We start from the raw sequence: 23,778 nt of genomic DNA on the forward strand, positions 1-23,778 counted from the left end.
CTGTAATTAGCGCCATACCTTGGGCATCCTGTATAAACATTCCATTGTGCTGATGAGATCTGACATGGCGAAACGTAAACACTTCCTGTCCTATAAAATACATTCTTTGAGTTGTGGAATAAAGCATAAGGTTGGGTTCCCACGCAACGGAAATCCCGCGATTTGGCCGCACCAAAAAAACTCAAGATTTGCCGTGGGTTTAGCAGCATTTCGGATATTCCGTTGCGGCTTTCTCTCCCCATAAAGAAGAGTGAGGCCACAACGGAAAAAATAAAGAATTGACATGCTGCGGTTGTCAACTTCGTGACGGATTGGCCGCCCTGTGTGGACGAGATTTTTGCAAAATCTCGTCCGCATGGCTGGCTAATCCCGGGATTGGGAGCCACGGGCGGATTTGCCGCACAGAAATTCTGCACTGAATTTCCACTGCAAATCCGTCCCGTGTGAACCCAGCCTAATAGCACAAGACCGTCTCCTTCACAGCTGTGTTTAGATTGACAACACCTACTTTATATCCTGTGGAGGCAAATGGTTTCAAGAACAAAATAGGGAGGGATGGATGGACGGACGGATGGATGGATGGATGGACGGACGGATGGATGGATGGACGGATGGATCTTGTGTATAACGAAGGATAAAACCATAATAACTACATTTTCAAACAAATCTTGATGGACCCAATAGACCTCCACTGGGGTCCGTCAGGTATCCACTGGGGTCCGTCAGGTATCCACTGGGGTCCGTCAGTCATCCACTGGGGTCCGTCAGGCATCCACTGGGGTCCGTCAGGCATCCACTGGGGTCCGTCAGGTATCCACTGGGGTCCGTCAGGCATCCACTGGCGTCCGTCAGGCATCCACTGGGGTCCGTCAGGCATCCACTTGGGTTTGGATATTTGTGAGTACTTAGAGCAGTGCAGACTCCAGTATTCTTGACCTTGTGTGAACATACTGCATTACCTCCTGATTTCATCATGGACTATGACAATATTTTAGACTGTTTTATGCAGACATTCATATGAATCACTGATAATAAAAGAATGTATTGCTATGTAAGTATTCTAAGCATCACAGAGTAACCCGGATGGCAGGTTTATTTCTATATAAGTCATTTAATCCTTATGACAACATTTAGCCCCGGGAACTTTGTAAATCAGCAGTAAGGCATTTTACGAAGGCCATGGCAGTAGTGAGCCGTGATCCCAGCTCCGTGTGTTGAGGGTGTTCATGGTCATGTGTGTACAGCAGGAATGTTGATCTGCCTCATTCCAATTCTCTCTGTAGCTTTTCTGCAGGTATCTCCGAGGATTGTGCAAAACATTAACACGACACACCCCGACTTCTAAAATGGGCAAAGTACAGCGCACTGAGCCTTCCCAGGCCGGTCACATACCAGTCACTACTCAAACACCTTACCAGTGCACTGTGGGGTTAAATCTCTATACCAAGGTCCACAGCTACAGTGATACTATGTATACATACATTACCAGACCTGATGGTATGGGGGAGAACATATTCTGTAATGCACAGCAGTAGGAATTATTACAAGAATCTTTCCAAAACATTAAGATAAAAAACCTCTTGTACAGTAATCAGTATATTAGCAAATGTTTAACGTGTCGTTATCCAATGTAGGCCGGGCTCACACGAATGTAAGTTTACTGTGTATTACGTGCGCAGGGTCCGCGTGTGTAATGCCTGGTAATTCGCAGGCAAGCAAATACATTGTTGTACTCTGGTTCGCTCACATTTGCGTGTAAGAATAGCGTAATATGTGAGCTCAAAAAAGAACGCAGCGTGTTCTATTTTGCCGTGCAAGAGAGCCCATTATTATCTATGAGTGCGTAATCAATGCCATTCATATGCAATTACACTGTGCATGGGAGGCGTATATATGTGCCATTGCGAAGCAACAGCGCGGCAAAACAGCGCATGAAAGTATGTGCGAACCGCAGTCATGCGCAGTACAATATCGCTGCCAGACACGAGGACAAGCTGGCTCAACACGGTTTATTCAGCAGTAAAATCCTGCGTGACTCATGTTTTATGCATAGCCGGATTACTCTGCGCCCACTCAGAAATATGGAGATTGGAGGTTCAGTGAAACCCTGGAGGCCTTGTTTTCACAAGTCTTGAGTTTTCTCTTACATTGCTACAGACATAAGCCAGGCTTCTCTGCGGTATATAAAGTGCAGAGGTGTCTATGACATTGCTCTATGGTACCTTCTGTTTTAGCATGTCATTCAATACCTTCTTTTGAAAATATTTTTCTAGTGTCTTTCTAGGCTGCCCTCTAGTGGTAATACACGACAATACTTGGTCAACTCTTCGTGACAAAGGTTGCAATATGTCAAAGTTACTGTTAGGCCTCGTTCACACAGGCGACAAAGGTGCACGATTTTGTCACGCTGCTACAAGGCTACAAATTGCATGTATGTGAAGCCCATGCTTTCCTATGGGTTCCTTCACACATGAGATGTTTTGTAGCATGCAACAACCCGACACAAAAACCTTGCGGGTCCAGCAATATGCCTGCGAGTTGTGAGGTTTTGTAGCCCAGGTTTCCCTATGGAGCCTTCCTCTCTGTTGCATTGCATCGCACGAAAATGCTATCAAAGCCATAATCTAAGCCCTAGCTGCAGAAAAAAACCCACATACATCACCTTACAAGCGCTCTCCGCCGCTGGCGCAGCTTCTCCCTGGGTCCCGGAACTGTTTCTCTTCATCATCTTCTGGCCAGGGAAGACAATCGCACACCCCACTGAAAATCCTCGCCACTTTGTAGCACCACATGTGAGAAGACGCAGCGATATTGCACGGACCAGCGATGCGACATCGCTGCGATTTTCTCGCGCCGATGCCATGTCGCCTGTGTGAAGGAGGCCTTAACGTCACCAAGCAAACTAGTAGAAGGCTGTGACTCTTTCCTTGATTGTTGTTCCAAACCAGCTTCAAACTGTAAAAAAGAATTAAAGTAGCTAAACTTTTACAAAACATCAGACATATCTTAATGAAGTGTTGATTGATGAGATCCAGTTGTTGAGACCCTCACCAATCACTAAAGTGAAGGGGCAGAAGCGCTAATCTGAGTGCTGTGCTTATTCAACGTTTTTTAGCTCTGCTCAGCGCCACATAGAAAATTCATGATTATGCACACAACTCACCAATCACAGCCGAAAAGGCACCACTCTTAGCTGAGTGCTTATACCACTTTCCCTTAGGGACGAGACGATTGTCATTTGAATGAGGGAGTGACATCACCACCAGCCTGTTTACTCTTGTTCAGCCTGCTTAGACAGGCAGATACATCTTTGGCTCGTTCAAAAGAACATTGTTCAGTCTTCCACATTCGCTGTATTAGCAAATGTGAAAGGCTGAATGAACGCTGTTTAAACTGAATTATAAATAAATGAGCCAATGATGATTTTCATGCCTACGGCGAGCGAAAAGTTTACATGGACATACCGTGTTTCCCTGAAAGTAAGACCCTGTCTTATATTAATTTTTGTTCCCCCCCCAAAAAAAACACTAGGTCTTATTTTTAAGGGAGTCCTTATTATACTTGCTTAGCAGGCTCGGTCCAGATCCCTCCCGCTGCTCTCCACAGTTCCAACGCGCTTCCCGCAGTCCTCACCTGCTCATACAATATCACTTCCTCGTTACGGGATTCATAAATCCCGTCTCCAGAAAGCAATGGCTGTGATTGGTTTTTCAACCACTGCTTAGCCAATCAATGCAGTGCTGGCATAACCAATGCGATGGCTGTGATTGGTTCATCCAGCACCGCATTGATTGGTGGAACGAAATACAGTCATCACTTCCTGGAGATGGGATTTATGAATCCTGTAACCAGGAAGTGATGTTGTACGAGCAGCTGAGGACTGCTGGAACCACACTGAATCGCGCTGAACCTCTAGAGAGCAGCAGGAGGGACCTGGACAAAGCCTGTTACGTAATGTATTCTTTTTTCTTTTCTTTTTTTTATGTAGTGCAACTTGGGCTTATTTTTAGGGTATGGCTTATAGTTCAAATCTCCCCGAAAATAAGGCTAGGGCTTATTTTTGGGGTAGGCCTTATTTTCACAGGAAACAGGATATCTGTTGTTCAGTTTTTATGCATGCAGAAACTGAACAGCGAACACATTTATTGTTGGTCATTCCTTTGTGCAAGCATTTTGATTGAACGATAATCTTTCAGATTCTTACGGGTTGTGGGAGTCTGAGCGATATCTCAGCCCATGTAAAAGGGCCCTTACTGATGTAGCAAAGTTTAACTTAACTGTGATAACTTTCTGCAACAAGTTATCTTCTCTTAAACCATTAAAAAGTGATTGGACGATTATCTTAACACAACAAGCCATTGTAAAGTAATTAAGATGGTAAACAATATGTGACACAGAAATTGATCGTAATTCGTTAAGTCTCAAGTTAATGGTTATTGTTACCCAGTAAAGAGATAAAGTTAATGTCTATTTGCAAGAAGCATGTCTGAAAGAACCAAAGCATTTTGAGCTCCAAGCTTTTCTATGCATTGATGCTTCTTGTTAGAGAAGACAGGGTAAAGGAAAGTTTTGCTTTCTATGGGTAGGTCTGTACAGTTGGTACTGGATCATTTGGACAATCAAACTTTTTATTGCTTACAGTAAATTCAAATATAGTGGTGCCTTGGGTTAAGAGTTTTAATTCGTTCCATGACGGAGCTCTTAACCCCAAACACTCGTAAGTCAAATCAATTTTCCCCATTAAAATGAATGGAAAAGCCATTAATCAGTTCCAGATCGCGAAGCTCTCCCACTGATTTCAATAGGGATTCCGTTGCCTCATTGAAAGCATTAGGACGCCGGCACCCCCGCAGTGATTTTCGGGGAAGGGCTTTAAATATAAGCCCTTCCCTATAAAATCATCCCTAGCTGCAGTAAAAAAAATTATACTCGCCTGTCTGCCACTGCCGGGGCTCAGAGAGCTGACTGTGATTGGCTGAGCACTCAGCCAATCAGACCCAACCCTTTCAGCAGATAGGGATTTTCAATCCCCGCCTGCAGAAAAGCTTCAGAGCAGTGCAGGGAGAACAAGCCGCGGGTAGACACGCCTGAGCTCCGGCAGCGGTGGACAGCTGTGTATATATTTCTTTACTACAACTAGGGATGATTTTCATGGAAAGGCATATATTTAAAGCCCTTCCCCGAAAACCACCGCAGGGGTTGCCAGCAAGCCATTGCTTTCAACGGGGCCGCCGGCAGCAGCGGTGGCCCCATTGAGAGCAAGGCTTGTAACCCAAGTTTTTGCTGTTAAATCAGAGCTAAAATTCAGGAGAGAGCCTGCTCGCAAGTCAAAAAGCTTACAAGCTGAGGCACTCTTAACCTGAGGTATCACTGTATAGGAATATCCAGAACACATTTCATAGAAAGTTATTTTATCTTTGGCTTATCTACTGTATGTTACCAACTAGTATTTATGATCTTGGAGCAGTTGCTAAATCCACTTGTTTATGATATTCAAGATTCCCTTTTAACAGAAATGTCAACTTTTTTGTTAGCTAACAATTATTCACTGCAGATTCCCTTTTCAGGCTCCATGTTGTGGATCTGATATGATACATTATATTTCTCATAGAAGGGTCAGGATTCTATCAGGACACATCCGAGGAGCACATTTGGTATCCGAACACACAGGGCATGCCTGCTTACTGACCCACAATGATCTGGAGTCTGGTCTTACATCGCTGAAGCACAAGTAGAGTGCAGGTTATGCCATATATAGCATTGAAGGAAGAAGTGATAAGAGTAGTGAGAATAGTCTGTAAATACAAATCTGCTGGCAGCTGAGGGTGCAGTAATTCCTTATCTGTTCCCTTCCATTTCTAAGATAATGAATCTGTTTGTCTACTAAGTATTCACACTGCTGATAGCTGCAATCCATAAAGATGTATTACGCTTTCAGGAAATTAAAGAAGTTCTCTCAAAACTCTTGATGACCTGTCCTTAGGATAGCATATCAATAGTTCATTGGCAGCTTTTGACAGTGTAGTGAGGTAAGAACTGCTTCTACAAAAACCGCATGCAGTTTTTCTAATGTGGTTTTCACCACCATCCACAACAGATTGTCTAATATTGTATGGCTGAGGCTTAGGACTGAGCAGTGAGGGTGACAGTAAATAGACCATTTTCACGAGCCACGCGCTTCAGTCAAGGCCTATCATTATTACCACTCCCTTCAGTAATGGCTCTTACAGTAACCGTGGCAGTTCTAGCAAATTAGTCACTTCAAAGACTAACCTGTGGCAAAGTTAACATCATGTGCTATAGTGCTGTGCCATTTTAATTTTTGGTTTTTAGTTTTAGCTCTTTTTTGATTCCTGCCTTTCAAGATCCATAACTCCTTTATTTTTCTGTCGATTTACCTGTTGGAAGGCTTGTCTTTTTTTTGTGGAACAAGTTGTGTTCTAAAATAGTACCATTTAATATACCCTAAAATGAATTGATTCTGTAGGTTAGTATGATTACGTTGGTACCACTTTTATTTCGTTTTTAATATTTTACTATGTGAAAAATAAAAACCTGTAATAAAAATAGTTAACTCTTCAATCTTTCTACCAATGGCATCATGGGCTCACTTTTTCCAGGGCAGATGTAGATTTTAGTTGTACTATTTTGGAGATTTCTTTTAGCGATCTTCAACACATTTCTTGTGATCACCTATCTAAAAGCCCATTTACACCAGCCGATGATCGCTAAAAAATCGCTAATCGGCGATCATTTTAGCGATCATCGGCGCGTCTAAATGCGCGCCCATCGTGCGCTTTTCAGGCACTGCTAGCTGATTGTTAAATTCAGTCCAACCTAAAAATCGTCATTCAGTCTTATCAGCAGTTCTCAATGGGGAGTACTGATAGCATTGTTTCCCCATGGAGAACAAAGGATCTGAGCGCAGATAATACCACTCAAGCTATTAACTGCATTCAGCTAGGGCTTCATTTGCATACTTAATTGCTATTAAGTAGCTGAGTAACTACTTAATAGTTTATGCAAAATGATCGCTCAAAGCTGTCACTTGGGCTTTATTCCCACAAGCACATATCAGCCGCCGTTTTCACGGCCGGCCGATAAATGCTACGTCGGGAGAAAAAAATTTGGTGAACGGGTGCACAAATCAAACATTCAGATGGCCCGGTGAGGCTGTCGCAAATACGCCGAGCTCACAGGCCGTCGCCCATTTCCCCTCCCTCCTCATCGCAGGCTCACCTCCCATTCCTCCCCACTCGTTCTTTGCAATGGGAGGGAAGGAGGTGGGGCGGAGCTAAGCGTAGGTCCGTCCCGCCTCCTCCCATTGATGGCTATGGACAAGGGGCAGGGAGAGGGCGAGCGCTTAGCTCCACCTCCTCCCATTGCACAGGATGAGCGGGGAGGAATGAGAGGTGAGCCTGCACAGGAAGGGGGAAGGAGGAGGAGAACAGAGGGAGGGAGTTTAGCGACCAACATATTCCATCCCAAAAGATAGTTCCAGGACTATCTTTTGGGCCTGACGTAAAAACGCCCGGTGCTATATTGGCTTGGCCGAGCATTTTTACGTCTCAGAAATACGCCCATGTGATCTGATGCATTAGAGCGATCTTTGAGCGATCATCGGCCCGTGTAAACCAGCCTTAAGCCCCTGCCTGTTGGTAGTGATTTCCTGCAGTACAAACCTCTGTGAAAGAGAAAAAGAACAATTTTATGTATGGCTATCACTGCTGAGACAACACCTCGCTGCGTCAGGTAGATGAGTGAATAGCTGTGTTTGTCTGGCTCACTGACACAGGAGTGACAACCACAGATACTATGTCCCTTTTCTCTTTCACAGCAGTTACTAGTGCAGGGGATCATTACTGATGGGCAGAGAAGTAAGCAAAGCTTAGATTGGTGTTCAACTGTCTGTCCTGACGCAAACCATGCCAGCAGGACAGGCTTTGTGTTTTAGCGGCCATTTTCATTCTTCAATCATTGTCCCCTAGACAAAACGAGCAGTTAGAAATTACTGTAGCTATTCACATATCTATTTACACTGGGTTTTTTCACTTTTTAATTTTTTACATTTCTCAGACAACCCCTTTAAAGAAAGTTTATTGAACTTATTTTAACTTTTATTTAAGTCCCCTTAGGGGACTTGAACTAGCAATCCTCTGACCGCTTGTAAAATATACTGCAATACTTCTGTGTTGTAGTACACTGTACTTTTAACGGTAGTCTATTTAGCCTTGCTTCAGGCTGAAATACATAGTAGACCTGGGAGCCTTCAATAGGCCTTAGACTACTATGTTAAATCTCCGGCACCCTGCGATTGTGTTGCAGAAGGGATGATGGAACACTGGAAAGGCATCCCTTCAGCCAGCTGCTTAGACGCTGCCTAAGCTGCTTAGTTGCTATTCTGTGAAACAGCTGAGAGCAACTGGGTTCTTGAGGCACCAGCAAACCCATCCTGCATTTGCAAAGGGCATGGAAAAAACACCTGAATTCAATCATTCGGTGGGGCGTCCACATACCTTTGGCCATGTAGTGTATTTGGTTTAGGCTGCGGACACACCAGCATATTCCGTCTGCATTTATGCATCCATAATATGGACAAGTGTCTTGGCATGATCATGAGTCTCTATTGCGATGATGCTGTGTACGAGTCCGGATACCCACAATCAGGATAAGACACTTGTCTATGTTACAGATGTATAAGTGCAACCAGAATATGATAGTAAGTCATTGGCCTTGGAAAAAGTAAATTGCTTGGTCCTTTCCCCATCGTCTTCTCCTTGGCTGTCAGGGCTGAAAGTGCTGGTAACACATGTAAACGTATCGCCCCTCCATTTACATAAGATCTCTTTTCTAGGCTTAAGGACATCCGTTCACTAGAACATCTTACAGCATCTCTCAACAATAATTTGATAACTTGGACCATCTTCAAACACGTTGAAAGCCCTGGCATAACTATGCCAACCTTTATATCCACTGATAATAACGTCCTTTTACTGAATTGCATGTAATTTGATACTTTCTTCATTCCCCCTTCTATGTTAAAGGGGTTTCCCTGGAGTATACTATTAATGACATCTTCTCAGGATGATCAGTGATAGAGATCGGTGGGGGTCAGACGCCAGGGACCTGCTGACCAGCTGCTCGCCAGAGGTGCTGCCAGCTGGAAAAGTCATCAATAGATGATAGAAACATTCTGCTTACATGTAATCCTAGAGTGGCCATCCCCTTTAAATGCCCCTTCTGTTTCTGCCACTGCATAGGTGCTGCCAGCTCTTCTGCTCATGCCTATATAGGCCGCACATATGCAATATAATTGTGTATGGGGTGGCGTTGATTACTTGCCCATAGAGAACAATAGACTCTGTTGCGCAGCAAAATAGAACACGTTACAATGCATGCATGCAAATGTGAGCGAAGCAGATTGTCTGCGAATGACTGCGCACATCACGTGTGTAATACGCTCGTGTGAGCCCGGCCTTACCCTGTAATTAACTAAACTAGCTTCTTATGGTTTACAATTTGGCTGCAGATGACTTGTTCTTTTACAGCGTCATGTAATACGTTAATTATGTCTATGGAATTAATGGGTTGTTCTTCAAGGAGTGCCGACATAATAAAGTGGATTCATTAATGTATCTTTAAACCTGGGGTTGTGTCATCACAGGTACCCCTGTAATATAACAGACACTCAGGGTTGTGTCATCACAGGTACCCCTGTAATATAACAGACACTCATGGTTGTGTCATCACAAGTACCCCTGTAATATAACAGACACTCAGGGTTGTGTCATCACAGGTACCCCTGTAATATAACAGACACTCAGGGTTGTGTCATTACAGGTACCCCTGTAATATAACAGACACTCAGGGTTGTATCATCACAGGTACCCCTGTAATATAACAGACACTCAGGGTTGTGTCATCACAGGTACCCCTGTAATATAACAGACACTCATGGTTGTGTCATCACAAGTACCCCTGTAATATAACAGACACTCAGGGTTGTGTCATCACAGGTACCCCTGTAATATAACAGACACTCAGGGTTGTGTCATCACAGGTACCCCTGTAATATAACAGACACTCAGGGTTGTATCATCACAGGTACCCCTGTAATATAACAGACACTCAGGGTTGTGTCATCACAGGTACCCCTGTAATATAACAGACACTCATGGTTGTGTCATCACAAGTACCCCTGTAATATAACAGACACTCAGGGTTGTGTCATCACAGGTACCCCTGTAATATAACAGACACTCAGGGTTGTGTCATCACAGGTACCCCTGTAATATAACAGACACTCATGGTTGTGTCATCACAAGTACCCCTGTAATATAACAGACACTCAGGGTTGTGTCATCACAGGTACCCCTGTAATATAACAGACACTCAGGGTTGTGTCATCACAGGTACCCCTGTAATATAACAGACACTCAGGGTTGTATCATCACAGGTACCCCTGTAATATAACAGACACTCAGGGTTGTATCATCACAGGTACCCCTGTAATATAACAGACACTCAGGGTTGTGTCATCACAGGTACCCCTGTAATATAACAGACACTCATGGTTGTGTCATCACAGGTACCCCTGTAATATAACAGACACTCATGGTTGTGTCATCACAAGTACCCCTGTAATATAACAGACACTCAGGGTTGTGTCATCACAGGTACCCCTGTAATATAACAGACACTCAGGGTTGTGTCATCACAGGTACCCCTGTAATATAACAGACACTCAGGGTTGTGTCATCACAGGTACCCCTGTAATATAACAGACACTCAGGGTTGTATCATCACAAGTACCCCTGTAATATAACAGACACTCAGGGTTGTGTCATCACAGGTACCCCTGTAATATAACAGACACTCAGGGTTGTGTCATCACAGGTACCCCTGTAATATAACAGACACTCAGGGTTGTATCATCACAAGTACCCCTGTAATATAACAGACACTCATGGTTGTGTCATCACATGTACCCCTGTAATATAACAGACACTCAGGGTTGTGTCATCACAGGTACCCCTGTAATATAACAGACACTCAGGGTTGTGTCATCACAGGTACCCCTGTAATATAACAGACACTCAGGGTTGTATCATCACAAGTACCCCTGTAATATAACAGACACTCAGGGTTGTGTCATCACAGGTACCCCTGTAATATAACAGACACTCAGGGTTGTGTCATCACAGGTACCCCTGTAATATAACAGACACTCAGGGTTGTATCATCACAAGTACCCCTGTAATATAACAGACACTCATGGTTGTGTCATCACAGGTACCCCTGTAATATAACAGACACTCAGGGTTGTATCATCACAGGTACCCCTGTAATATAACAGACACTCAGGGTTGTGTCATCACAGGTACCCCTGTAATATAACAGACACTCATGGTTGTGTCATCACAAGTACCCCTGTAATATAACAGACACTCAGGGTTGTGTCATCACAGGTACCCCTGTAATATAACAGACACTCAGGGTTGTGTCATCACAGGTACCCCTGTAATATAACAGACACTCATGGTTGTGTCATCACAAGTACCCCTGTAATATAACAGACACTCAGGGTTGTGTCATCACAGGTACCCCTGTAATATAACAGACACTCAGGGTTGTGTCATCACAGGTACCCCTGTAATATAACAGACACTCAGGGTTGTGTCATCACAGGTACCCCTGTAATATAACAGACACTCAGGGTTGTATCATCACAGGTACCCCTGTAATATAACAGACACTCAGGGTTGTGTCATCACAGGTACCCCTGTAATATAACAGACACTCATGGTTGTGTCATCACAGGTACCCCTGTAATATAACAGACACTCATGGTTGTGTCATCACAAGTACCCCTGTAATATAACAGACACTCAGGGTTGTGTCATCACAGGTACCCCTGTAATATAACAGACACTCAGGGTTGTGTCATCACAGGTACCCCTGTAATATAACAGACACTCAGGGTTGTGTCATCACAGGTACCCCTGTAATATAACAGACACTCAGGGTTGTATCATCACAAGTACCCCTGTAATATAACAGACACTCAGGGTTGTGTCATCACAAGTACCCCTGTAATATAACAGACACTCAGGGTTGTGTCATCACAGGTACCCCTGTAATATAACAGACACTCAGGGTTGTGTCATCACAGGTACCCCTGTAATATAACAGACACTCAGGGTTGTATCATCACAAGTACCCCTGTAATATAACAGACACTCATGGTTGTGTCATCACAGGTACCCCTGTAATATAACAGACACTCAGGGTTGTATCATCACAGGTACCCCTGTAATATAACAGACACTCAGGGTTGTGTCATCACAGGTACCCCTGTAATATAACAGACACTCAGGGTTGTGTCATCACAGGTACCCCTGCAATATAACAGACACTCAGGGTTGTGTCATCACAGGTACCCCTGTAATATAACAGACACTCAGGGTTGTGTCATCACAGGTACCCCTGTAATATAACAGACACTCAGGGTTGTGTCATCACAGGTACCCCTGCAATATAACAGACACTCAGGGCTGCCAACCTAATATTTTTTTCTTTTTTTTGGATGAGTTATCCAAAAATCGTTGCCAGATATTTTTGCTGACAAATAAGAAAACCAAAATGAATCCTGAAGGGACATGTATACAGCGTGGGGTACTGCTAGCACACAACAGCACCATATACCACTCTTCACAAGCTCCTCCAGATACATTTTTTTTTAATTTAAACAAGAAAAAATACTGAGATCCATTTCTCACGGACGCTGGAATAATGTCCCCTACTTCTATGGCCATTCGGTAACCCTGCAGCTGCCATATGGACCAGCTGATCACCACGGGTCCAGCACTCAAGACCACCAGCAATTACTACTAAAGATTCCCACTGCAGTGGTAGGCACTTGGAACAGACTTCAAGCAGATATAGTTAGAAAATCGCCAATAAATGAATTCAATCGTGTCTGGGATAAACATATCAAAAAATCAAAAATCAAATCGTGGTATTTGTATAGCGCCAACTTATTCCGCAGCGCTTTCAGGTAATTGTTACTTATTACCCCCCACCAAGCTGGGTTCTCATTTTACCGACCTCAGAAGGATGGAAGGCTGAGTCAACCTTGAGCCGGCTACCTGATTCATGCGGGGATCGAACTTGCAACCTCCCTCACACAGGCGTTTTCTACAGCGATTAACGACGTGGTAATCACGGTATAACACTCCCATTGAAATCAATGGGGCCTCGCAGACATGAATTCAATCGCGGTGCTGGGTGGCGTTTTCCAGCGCAACGATTTTCGAGCGCTGTCTGCTTTCTTTGACCAGTTAACGCACCTCATCACCCATTGCAATGATACTAGCATGGATATCAGCCATCTGAAAGAAGCAGCGCAAAACCGAAAAACATGGAGGGAACGGAACTCGCCTTTAGGGGGTCACTGAGGGTCAAGAACGGCTAACAGCAACAACAAGAGAGAAACAAAAAGCGAATGGTATACGGGCAGACTAGATGGACCATGTGCTCTTTTTCTGCCATCAGTTTTCTATATTTCAGTGTTCTATGTTTAAAAATTTATAAAAGTAAAGATCTGCCACTGACTTGCAGGAACGGTGCATTCTAATAGGTGGCGCTGTAGAGACATTGTTCCATCTTCCCACTTGTATAAAGTTTCTAGAGGAGCATGCATGGCCTTACAAGTCTCCTCACACTTTCTAGGTGCTCTCCGTAAGGAAAACTTATACCCTTCCTGACTCACATCATAGGCCTCTCACCCAGCCAGCAACCTACTGCACACTGATCAGGGGCAAAATCCCCAAAACAGTCTGTCTGTACATGATTATCTTTTCCTTCTGGGGAAGACCATGGCTTTGGCTTATATTCCCAGTCATTGTTACAAGGCTTGATAAAAGGTCAAACATTAGCTTCCAGGAATGCTGCCTTCCAACAGGTGGCGCTGTAGAGACATTGTTCTATCTTCCCATTGCATAAATTAATGATAACAGGTGGGCAGCTCGTATCCGCCAGAGTGACGGCCTTTACTTTGGCTTATAGAGGGGGCTGTCCTGATGGGACAACCCCATTGAAATCCTAAAATACTGTACGTACAGACACAGAATTCTATCACGTTACAAACATGATTCACATTTTTTAACCAAGGCGGGCGTGTATCCTTAAGGGAAGAAAGTCATAAAGCAAATACTTTAATTCTTCTCCTTTTGTATCCAGTCTTGTTTTGGCTGCAAAAGACATTTCAAAATGTGCTGCAGCCAGGAAGCTGTGGCCCCTCAGGGGACAGAAGTCCTCCTGTTAGTGGCGGGTGACAAGCTGCTCTGCTGGGCGAACATCCACATGTTAGGCACAGTGCTCCTTGTAAAAGTGCAGTGTACATAAAGGTCTGTTAGCAGGTCGCATGGGCTTCTGCTTTAGAGGCCCTGGCCTGCTTATAGGGTATCACTGACGACGTCCCGTTTTGGGGCCTTCTACTTGCTGTAGCGTTCACATGGTTATCTGCCATATGGTCAGTGTAAGCAGACCTGCTGGAGGACTGAAGCGGCGGTGGTGGGGGGGGGGGGCAGCGAGTCAGCAGAATGGTCCATATTATAGTTTTTTAATGTTTCATTCCACAAGCTAGGAGATAATCACCATTTAGATAGTTATTTGACTGCTGGGACCCTTCATGACATGGGAATTGGGGTATCTGAATGGAGTAACATTCAAGCATGTGTGTTAGTGCTCCATTCATTTCAATGGGCCTGCCAGAGATAGCTGAACACTTGACCTTGACTATCTCCAAGCTACCTAGCCAGTTATTATATGGACATATAGGCTGAGTGAGATGTTGTATGCTGCTTATATGTAGGTAGTGAAATAAGTGTACTGTACCGTACACGACTGAGGTGGGTGGGTGGGGACCCCCCACAGGACCCACTTGTCCGAGCGGACCCACTTGTCCGAGCCTGATGTAGTGTGTTCTCCACAACTGGTATCTAGTCCTTAGAGAATGGTCATCACACATATAGGACCAAGGAACCTCTGCAGTGCTGAATAGTATGTAAGCGCCATGTCTACATAGATTAGTTTGTAAAACAGCTAGAATATACAGACATGCTAAAACGGAAAGCCTTTTTGAGAAATGTGTGCATTATAGTAATTGTGTGACACATTTGCTCACTATTTCTATACTTGTTGAGTCATGTCAGCAGAACCTTCATACTAATGCTTGTTCTCATCTGAAAGCCTATACTGCCTCCCTGGTACATGGTGACTAAACTATGTAGGCCGACCGGGTCTGGTTTAGCAGGTTCAGCGGCTAATGGCAAGCCTTTTTTTATTTTTGCTCCAAATCAATAATTATGACGACACAATGTCTTACACTGCAGGCGTGGCCGGCATATTTTACTTAATTGGAATAAAATATATTTAGTTACAATATTTAAGATGAGACGATTTACATCTGGTGGGGCTTCCCAAATGACCTCAAACACTAGCTCAGCAGGACTAAGCATCCAAATAAGGCCACGTCATTAAATGTGCTCAGAATTATGGGATGCCATACCCCCATACGTGTCTCTATGAAGTTACAAAAATGGCTTATGCTGGCAGATAAAAAATAAAAAGGAAATACAGTGTTTTTTCTACTATGAAGCAATGAGAGCCTTAGGCCTTATTCACAAGGGCTACAAAATCGCAGAGTTTTGTAGCGTCACAAAAACACATGTATGTGAAGCCCATGGTTTCCAATGGGTTCTTTTAAGGTTACAAAACATAGTGATGATATTGTAGCGAGATTTCGTAGCCCAAGGCCTTAGGCCCAATGTCCACGGGCGGGTTTGATTTGCGGAGTCCTCACTGGGAACCCGCACACACGATCCGCAAATCAAGCCACCGATAGGGATACATGGGCGCCTGCAAATGAAATAAAGCATGCAGATTTGATTTGTGGACCTTTTGGTCTAGAGAAAAAAATCGCAGCATGTCCCATTTCAGTATGGATTCCACATGGATAGCTTCTATTCAAGTCAATGGAGTCAATTTCCGCAGACCAGGAAATAGAAGCCCCGGACAGGCACACAGAAGACCCATACAGGCACGCAGAAGACCCAGACAGGCAACACAGTGTCCTCAGCCGTGGTCAGGGTTCCACATGCAAAATCCGATCTGCCCGTGGACATGAGGCCTTAGATTATAACGATTGTAAATGAAAAAAAAAGTAGTAGGGAAACATTCTTTAAGGAGAAAAACAAGTAAATAAATGTCAAATAACTAAAATATATATTGTGTGTATATATATAATATTTCATGTACCTGTAACATCCCAAACAATAACATTATCTATCGCTAACAACCCATATAATAATGTTACACATTATTTACAATAGTCTGTGAGCAGTATTAAAAAAACAAGGGGGTCAATTTATGATGGTGGGGGAGTTCCATGAAGGGGCAACAACACTCGCCGGAGTGCTGCTACCTGTTCCTTGCGGTACCTAGCACAGTGACATAGGATTGAGTGTGGTAGTAACTGGTACTGCGGCTTAGCATTTTGTGTATGGAGCTCTGCAGGGTTGTTCTACCATAACGGACTTAGCCAGATAGCAATGGATGTCACTGTGCCAGGTGCTGCGAGGAATGTGACCCCCACAGTCAGCACATATATAAGTATCTTATCATGTCATATGCCATCACTTTCCCTGACTTCACTACTCATTTAAATGGATTGTATGGGACTATAAAAGATGGCCGCATGTTCATTCTGTTGGAGAAATTCCTTGGATTTTTACACCTTCAGTATATAGGAGTGAAATCTGCATGCAATCCTCAGCAAAACCCATATGTTGTTTCTGGGGAAAATACATGCCACAAATGAGTGGTGAGATGCAGAGGCGTAACTTGAAGCTCCTGGGCCCCAGTGCAAAACCTGTAACAGGGCCCCCAACAATAATTTAGTCATAGTACTGGGCTCCCCATATGGAGAAGAGAGGCCTTATATGGCCCCTACGGCCTCATGTCCACGGGGAAAATCCTGCCCCGCGGACATGAGGGTTGAAAATAAGAATAAACTTACCCGCAGCGGACCATGCAGATCTTCTCTTCTTCGCGGCCGGATCTTCTTTCTTCGGCTGGTGGATGTACTCGGCACGCCGGCAGCGTGCCACGCGCATGCGCCGGGCACATCCGCTGGGCCGAAGAAAGAAGATCCGGCCGTGAAGAAGAGAAGACCTGCCCGGTCCGCTGCGGGTAAGTTATTCTTATTTTAGGTCTCCCGCAGATCCGGACGGCTTCCATAGGCTTCAATAGAAGCCTGCGGGAGCCGTCCCCGTGGGAGACCTCCACCTAAATGGAGCATGTCACGTTTTTTTTCATGCTCCATTTTTTTTATTCCCTTTTATTGACCATCCGCGGGTATTTATCTACCCGCGGGTGGTCAATGCGTCCCTATGGGATGCGGATCCGCATGCGGGTGATCCGCTGCGGATTTAAAATCATATTTTGCCCGTGGACATGAGGCCTTAGGCTCCTGGGCCCGGGTGCAACCGCATCCTCTATAGTTACGCCCCTGGTGAGATGTCTGCAACGCCTGGACTGGGCCTTAGTGGGTAGTGCCAGAATGACTTATGGGATGTATTTGATGCAATATTCTGAAATGAATTCCTTATTCAGATTTGTTTAACACGTTGTATATCAGTGTATAAACCTCACTGTCCAGGGATTACATTGAAGTTAGTGAGACTGAAATCTTTATCATTTTAATGTTTTAAGTCCCGGCAGTTTATATGCTCATTGTATCACATTCGGTCTCAGGACACATTTCCTGGGGTATATTACCTGCGGTCAGCTTCTCTGACGGTGTCCCTATGATATGCTGTTTTGGGAGACTGTTTTTAGCCGTCCAGGATGGCTTCACGGTGCACTCTGCTTCCCGAGGAGGTTTTAGTTCATTCCTCATTGATATTCTTGTGTTACAACCACCGCCTTTAAATCCTATCCAAGATTTTTTTTATGGAGTTCAAGTCAGACGACTTTGATGGCCACATCGACATCTTCCAGAAGTACTTTTGTAGCCAAGCCTTGGTGGACTGTGAGGTATGCTTGTCCTGTTGGAAGGTCCAATGACGTCCAAGCTTCATTGAATCCATCTTGCCCTCCACACGCTGCAGGTTTGCAGTACAAGAGGAAGCAAAGCAGCCCCAGTCCATCGCTGAGCCACCGCTATGCTGTAGGGTGTTCTTTTCATGCCTTCTCCAGGTATACCGCTGATCCATAAGCCCGGAAATATCTAGTCTTCTTTCATCACGGCACAGAACAGAATCCCAAAACTTCTGTGGCTGATTTATATGGTTTTGAGCATACTGGACTTTTCTTGTGCTTTTGAGTCAGTAGTCTAGGAGTTCTGGCATAAAAACCTTCAGTTTCTTGTATGTGCCTTACTGTGCAAACGGAAACCTCTGTGCCCGCTGCCAACAAATCTTGCTGCTTGTCTCTTTCAGTCTCTCGAGGGTTTCTGACCACCTGTCTCCTCAGGAATCTGGTGGCAGCCGGTGACCGTTTCCGCTTTCTGCCATGTCCAGGTAGTGCAGCCAGTGTGCCCTTAACCCTGAGCTTGTGAACTATGCAGCCGACTGTATCTGTAGGAGCATTCAGTGTCTTTACTATCACTTTGCATCGATTTCTTTATTTGTGCAAGGCAGTGATCTCTTATCTTTTTTAGCCCACTTTCTTGACTCAGCCATCTTTTAAAGGGCCCTTTCGAGGGGATGCTAGTGCTTGTGTTTTCCCAACAATTGCCAGGCTGTACATGTGAGTGCAGGTACTGCCCAGCAAATAATGCTATTAAGTTGTAACAGCGCTAATTGCTGGACGGCACAGCGCTCATAGCTGCTGCCTGGTAGTTGTTGGAGAAGTGTGAGTGATAGCGGCTGCCACTTACACTAGTGTCATAGCGCCCCAACATGCAGTCTGATAAGGCCGAATGCACACGAATGGGATCTCGCAGCGGAATCTTACCCTGTGACCCCCGCGTACATGTCCGATGTGTTCGTGTGCAGATGGCTTCTGTGCTGCGGATGTGCTGGTCATCTGCAATGCTCATTGTGGAAGGGCTCCAGGACGGACGGCTTCCATTGACTTCAATGTAAGCCGTCCGTGCTAGGCTCGCACAAGAATAGAGCATGCTGCGATTTTCCTCCGGTGAGCGAAAAATCACAGTTGATTTCCGATCGTGGGCATGGAAAAGCGATTTTCAATAGCATGTCAGTATTTGCTGCGGGATTCGGAGGTGGACACCCGCTCTGGATCCCATAGTGCAAATACGCCTGTGTGCATTCCGCCTTACACAGCCAACAAAGCCCTAGGCAGTCCGGGTAGTTGATTTGTTTTATCTGAAGCGCATTTTATGTAACTTATGAAGTCCCCGAAAATAAGACATCCCCCGGAAATAAGACCTAGTAGAGGTTTTGCTAAAGTGATAAACATAAGGCCTCCCCCGAAAGTAAGACCTAGCTCTGTCCCTGCTGTGCGAGTCTGCTGTGATGAGCTCCCCCTGATGGCCGGAAGCTGCAATACCGTCCCTGCTGTACAAGCGGTCCAGGAACTGCTGTGGGTGATCATTACAGTCTCCAGACAGTGTGTGGGAGCCAGGTACATTACAGCCCTTATTTTTTGTGGCCCTGTGTGTGTCAGGCAAGACAAGAAGTGCTTATTTAAGGACAGTGCTATTGCTAGACATGAGAGGTTTGGGCCAATGATACTGAAAGAAATGGAGTCACAAGAAATTCACCAGGAAATTCAGTGTTTGGATTGTTATGATGTTCTAGAAGATGATGACATGACTGTCACTGAATAAATCTTGCTTTGTGTTCATAAATATCGGGATCGGTAAACATACCATAGATTGTTGTACATGTAAATAATGGTAGTAACAAGAAATTTCTTGATAGGATTCACAGTTTGTCTGGTTATGTTGGTTTGTGATGACAACTACTGTACAGCATATAAGAAATGTTCATTCTTTTTCTTCAACAATAAATGTAAATTCTTTTTCATGGAAAAATAAGACATTCCCTGAAAATAAGACACTGTCTTATTTTTTGGGAAACAGGGTAGTTGCATCAGGTCTGCTTGAGGCCACAACTGATCTGGGCTCTTATGGGGATTCTCTTGAAGATGTTGAATAATTCTGAAAGTGCAGAAGTCATTAAAAGTGGCATTTTGTGTTAAATTTGGAGAAACTACTCATTATGTTAGTTGTATTGAGCCATTTAAATTGTTGTTTTTAATTGTTCTTTTTGTAAATTGTTGGAAGTTTGTAAACTTAGCAAAGAACCCTAATTTGCAATGGGGATTGAATAATTTTGATTGCAACTGTACTGCTAATATTCTGTAGCCGTATTCGCACTGTACTGTACATTCTTCTATCTAATCCAATGGCGCAGTTATTACATCATTTCTGTCTACTGTTTACTAATTGTACGTCTCTTTTATTAAATAACTGTGGAGTTTTAGGAGCACAAGAACTAAAATTACATTTTCTGTTTTGTTCCATTCTACAGAAAAAACATGGAACCACAAGTGCGAGTGCAAGTACCAGTGCAAGTGCGAGTACCAGTGCGAGTACCAGTGCAAGCACACGTGCTGCAGTTAGCAGGGTAAGAAAAATACTCTTCCTGTCTACTACCTATTACACAGCGCATAGAAATCAAATATTATTTTCATAAGTAAATCTCACCAATACCGATGTAGCAGAGTTTATCTTGTGTGTGATAACTTTCTGGAGCCATTAAACAAACTATTGTTCTCTTATCATAACAAAAACACTTGTAAAGCAATTAGAAGGGTTAACAATCTGGCACAGAAAAGTATCCTATCTTGTTAAATCCCTAGTTACACTCTGTTCCATCTGTATGACCTAATGTCTATTAAAGCAGCAAAACTTGAAAAGGTTCACCCATCTTTACTACTGTAGCAAACCCCTTCAATTATAGAGGAAATGTCTAATTAATATTTAACTCCTTAAGAACAGGACCAATTTTGGCGTTGAGGACGCAACGATTTTTGAAGGATTTTCATTTCATACCTTTTTTATTTTTCCATCGACATGGCCTTATGGGGGCTTGTTTTTGGTGTGGAAATTGTAGTTTTTATTGGTACCAATTTGGGGTACATAAAATGTATTGTAAAACTTAAAAAAAAATTCGAGGGCAGGTAGAAAACGCATCAATTGCGCCATTGTTTTTTTTATAGTGTTAATCATGCAGCATAAGGGCTTCTTTACACGAGCGTATATTGGCCGGTGTTTTCACGACCGACAGATATACGCTTCCATCTAAACAGTTCCCTCCTTCCTTCCCACTCACCGACTCTCTGCCTCTCTCCTCCCCTCTAAGCGCTTCGCAATTGGAGTGGGCGTGGTGGGGGCGTAGCTAAGCTCCGCTCTCCCCACCCCTTGTCCATAGCCAGCAATGGAAGTGGGCAGGACAGAGCAAAGCTTATCCCCGCCCCTGCCCCACCCCTCCTATTGCAAACACTGGACTGGAGGAGAGAAGCAGAGAGCTGGTGAGGGGGAGGGAAGGGGGAACTGCTTAGATGGAAGCGTATATCGGCCAGCCGTGAAAACCCGACCGATATACACTCATGTAAATAAGCCCTCGCTGACATGATACATTTTTTTCTGCGGATCGGTATGATTACGAGTAGAGATGAGCGAGCATACTCGCTAAGTGCAATTGCTCGATCGAGCATTGCCCTTAGCGAGTACCTGCCCGCTCGGGAGCAAAGATTCGGCGGTGGGGGAGAGCGGGGAGGAACGGAGAGGAGATCTCTCTCTCTACCCCCCGCTCCCCCCTGCTCATGGCCGCAACTCACCTGTCATCGTGCCGGCAGCCGAACCTTCTCTGCCGAGCGGGGAGATACTCGCTAAGGACAATGCTCGATCGAGTAATTGTCCTTAGCGAGTATGCTCACTCATCTCTAATTACGAGTGTACCAAAATTATTATAATTATTTTAGGTTTTTCCACTATTGCATAATAAAAACCCTTTTCTTTTAAATATTTTTTTCTACACTGATGCATTCAACGTCCCAGAACTTTTTTTTTTCCATAGATGGAGCTCTGTGAGGGCTTGTTTGTTGCTTGACAAGCAGTAGTTTTTAAAGGTACAATTTTGGGATACAGGGATTTTTAAACACCTTTCTTGCGTGTTTTTTGCCTCCATTTTTAGGTTCTTTTTTTCAGATCTTTGGCCATACAGGATAAGTAGTGTGTTCAATTCATTGTACAGGTCGTTACGGATAAAACAATACCAAATATGTGGGATCTGAAAAAAATATACAAAACAGGAAAAGTGCGCAAAAAAGTTTGTTCTTGTTATTAATTTTATGTGTATTTTTTACACTATTTTTATTTCTTAAATTTTTTATGCCCCTGTTGGGATCCTCGGCTGAACACTCGCTGCTACGTTCTCTAGCTTAATCATGAACGACGTGATGTGCTGAAGAGACCGCAGCAGCGAACAAACGAACAAACATAGCAATGAACAAACTAACGGACGTAGCAGCGAGTGTTAATTCAAGGATCCCGCGCACATTTATGAGCGCTTCGAAGATTTAGTAGGTGGGGAGAAACATCGGGGAGCCAATCAGTGTTTTGCAGAAGGTTCACGCTGAACAACTGAAGGCCTCCCACCAAGTTGGTACTTTGGTTGTTCGTTTTGAGCCCAGTTCTACTGACATGAGATGATAATTCATCAACCAATGACAATTTTTTAGGTGAGTTGAAAACAAACAACTAACAAGCGAATTATGGTTCAGTGCCCTGTGGACAGCCTCATATACATGGGGGGACTATTGCCTGAAGTTGTTTCTACCAATAATTATTTGGACGATGATCGCCCCGTGTGAAGCTACCTTTATATCCCATTTTGCATTTATATGTTTGTTTAGCAAGTTTTATCTATAGTGAAAATGTAATGTTATTTCTGCATTTTATGAGTTCCTATGAGGTGATCTGTGCAGCCCAGCGTACTGCTATATGCAGAGGTGCTATACGTCACCCAGGCCTGTGAGGGTTAAGCACTGGGGAGGAATTAGTCACTCCTTTGGGTGGAGATTAAGGTTCTTACTGTTGCAGTTTGGGATGGCCTTGTCATGTCATGTGTGCATGAGATTTGGGAAGAGCCTGATGACGTAGCAGGCTCAGCAGGGTTTACCAGAGAGATTCTGATGTTGTGGTTGAGCTGCGGTGCAGGCTATCACTGAGGACGCAGGGCTTGCTCTTGAGAAATAAGGTACTTTTTTTCTTAAACGCAGCACTATGCGTCTTGCTGCTGACATAAGCGCAGCGTGGTGACGTGCTTTCTATTTTTGCAGAACTGATACAAGTTCACAGTGACTTCTTCTGAAGTGGGTGGGTGCATAATGGTTACAAAGTATCCACAAAGTTATGTATGTGGCTGATGCACAGAATTCATAGCCAGCCCAGACGGAGGAGTTCTAGCAACTGTACTTTTATTTACAGGGTGTGGTGTTGTTATTTGCTTTGCCTTCACTACTGAACTGCGTGAAGTGTAGAGAAGCCACTGACAAGGGTAACCTATGAGATAAGAGGCATATCGGTGTTGGCGCTTAGTAGGTTGCTGCTAACAGGAAGTTTAGGTACATGTATGTGGAGTATGTGAAACAGAACGTCATTGAATGTTGTTTTATTTGGTAATACTGAACATTAATTTGTGATCATAGCATAAAACATTAAGTAGAAATGATTTAGAG

At 44.1% G+C, this 23,778-nt stretch overlaps 1 protein-coding gene across 5 annotated transcripts in view; it reads left to right on the forward strand.

Moving 5' to 3' along the window:
• CAST (calpastatin) overlaps positions 1–23,778 on the forward strand; it is a 148,849-nt gene that overhangs the window by 43,745 nt on the left and 81,326 nt on the right. For 4 of the 5 annotated variants that reach the window (XM_066603012.1, XM_066603011.1, XM_066603014.1 and 1 more), the window contains one exon: positions 20,565–20,660. In XM_066603012.1, coding sequence (XP_066459109.1) covers positions 20,565–20,660 — 96 coding nt within the window. Of the gene's footprint in view, positions 1–20,564; positions 20,661–23,168; positions 23,298–23,778 lie in introns of those variants that run through there. The other variant, XM_066603015.1, reaches the window with a different exon arrangement.

This window comes from Eleutherodactylus coqui, chromosome 5, assembly GCF_035609145.1.
Source record: "Eleutherodactylus coqui strain aEleCoq1 chromosome 5, aEleCoq1.hap1, whole genome shotgun sequence".
Lineage (NCBI taxonomy): Eukaryota > Metazoa > Chordata > Amphibia > Anura > Eleutherodactylidae > Eleutherodactylus > Eleutherodactylus coqui.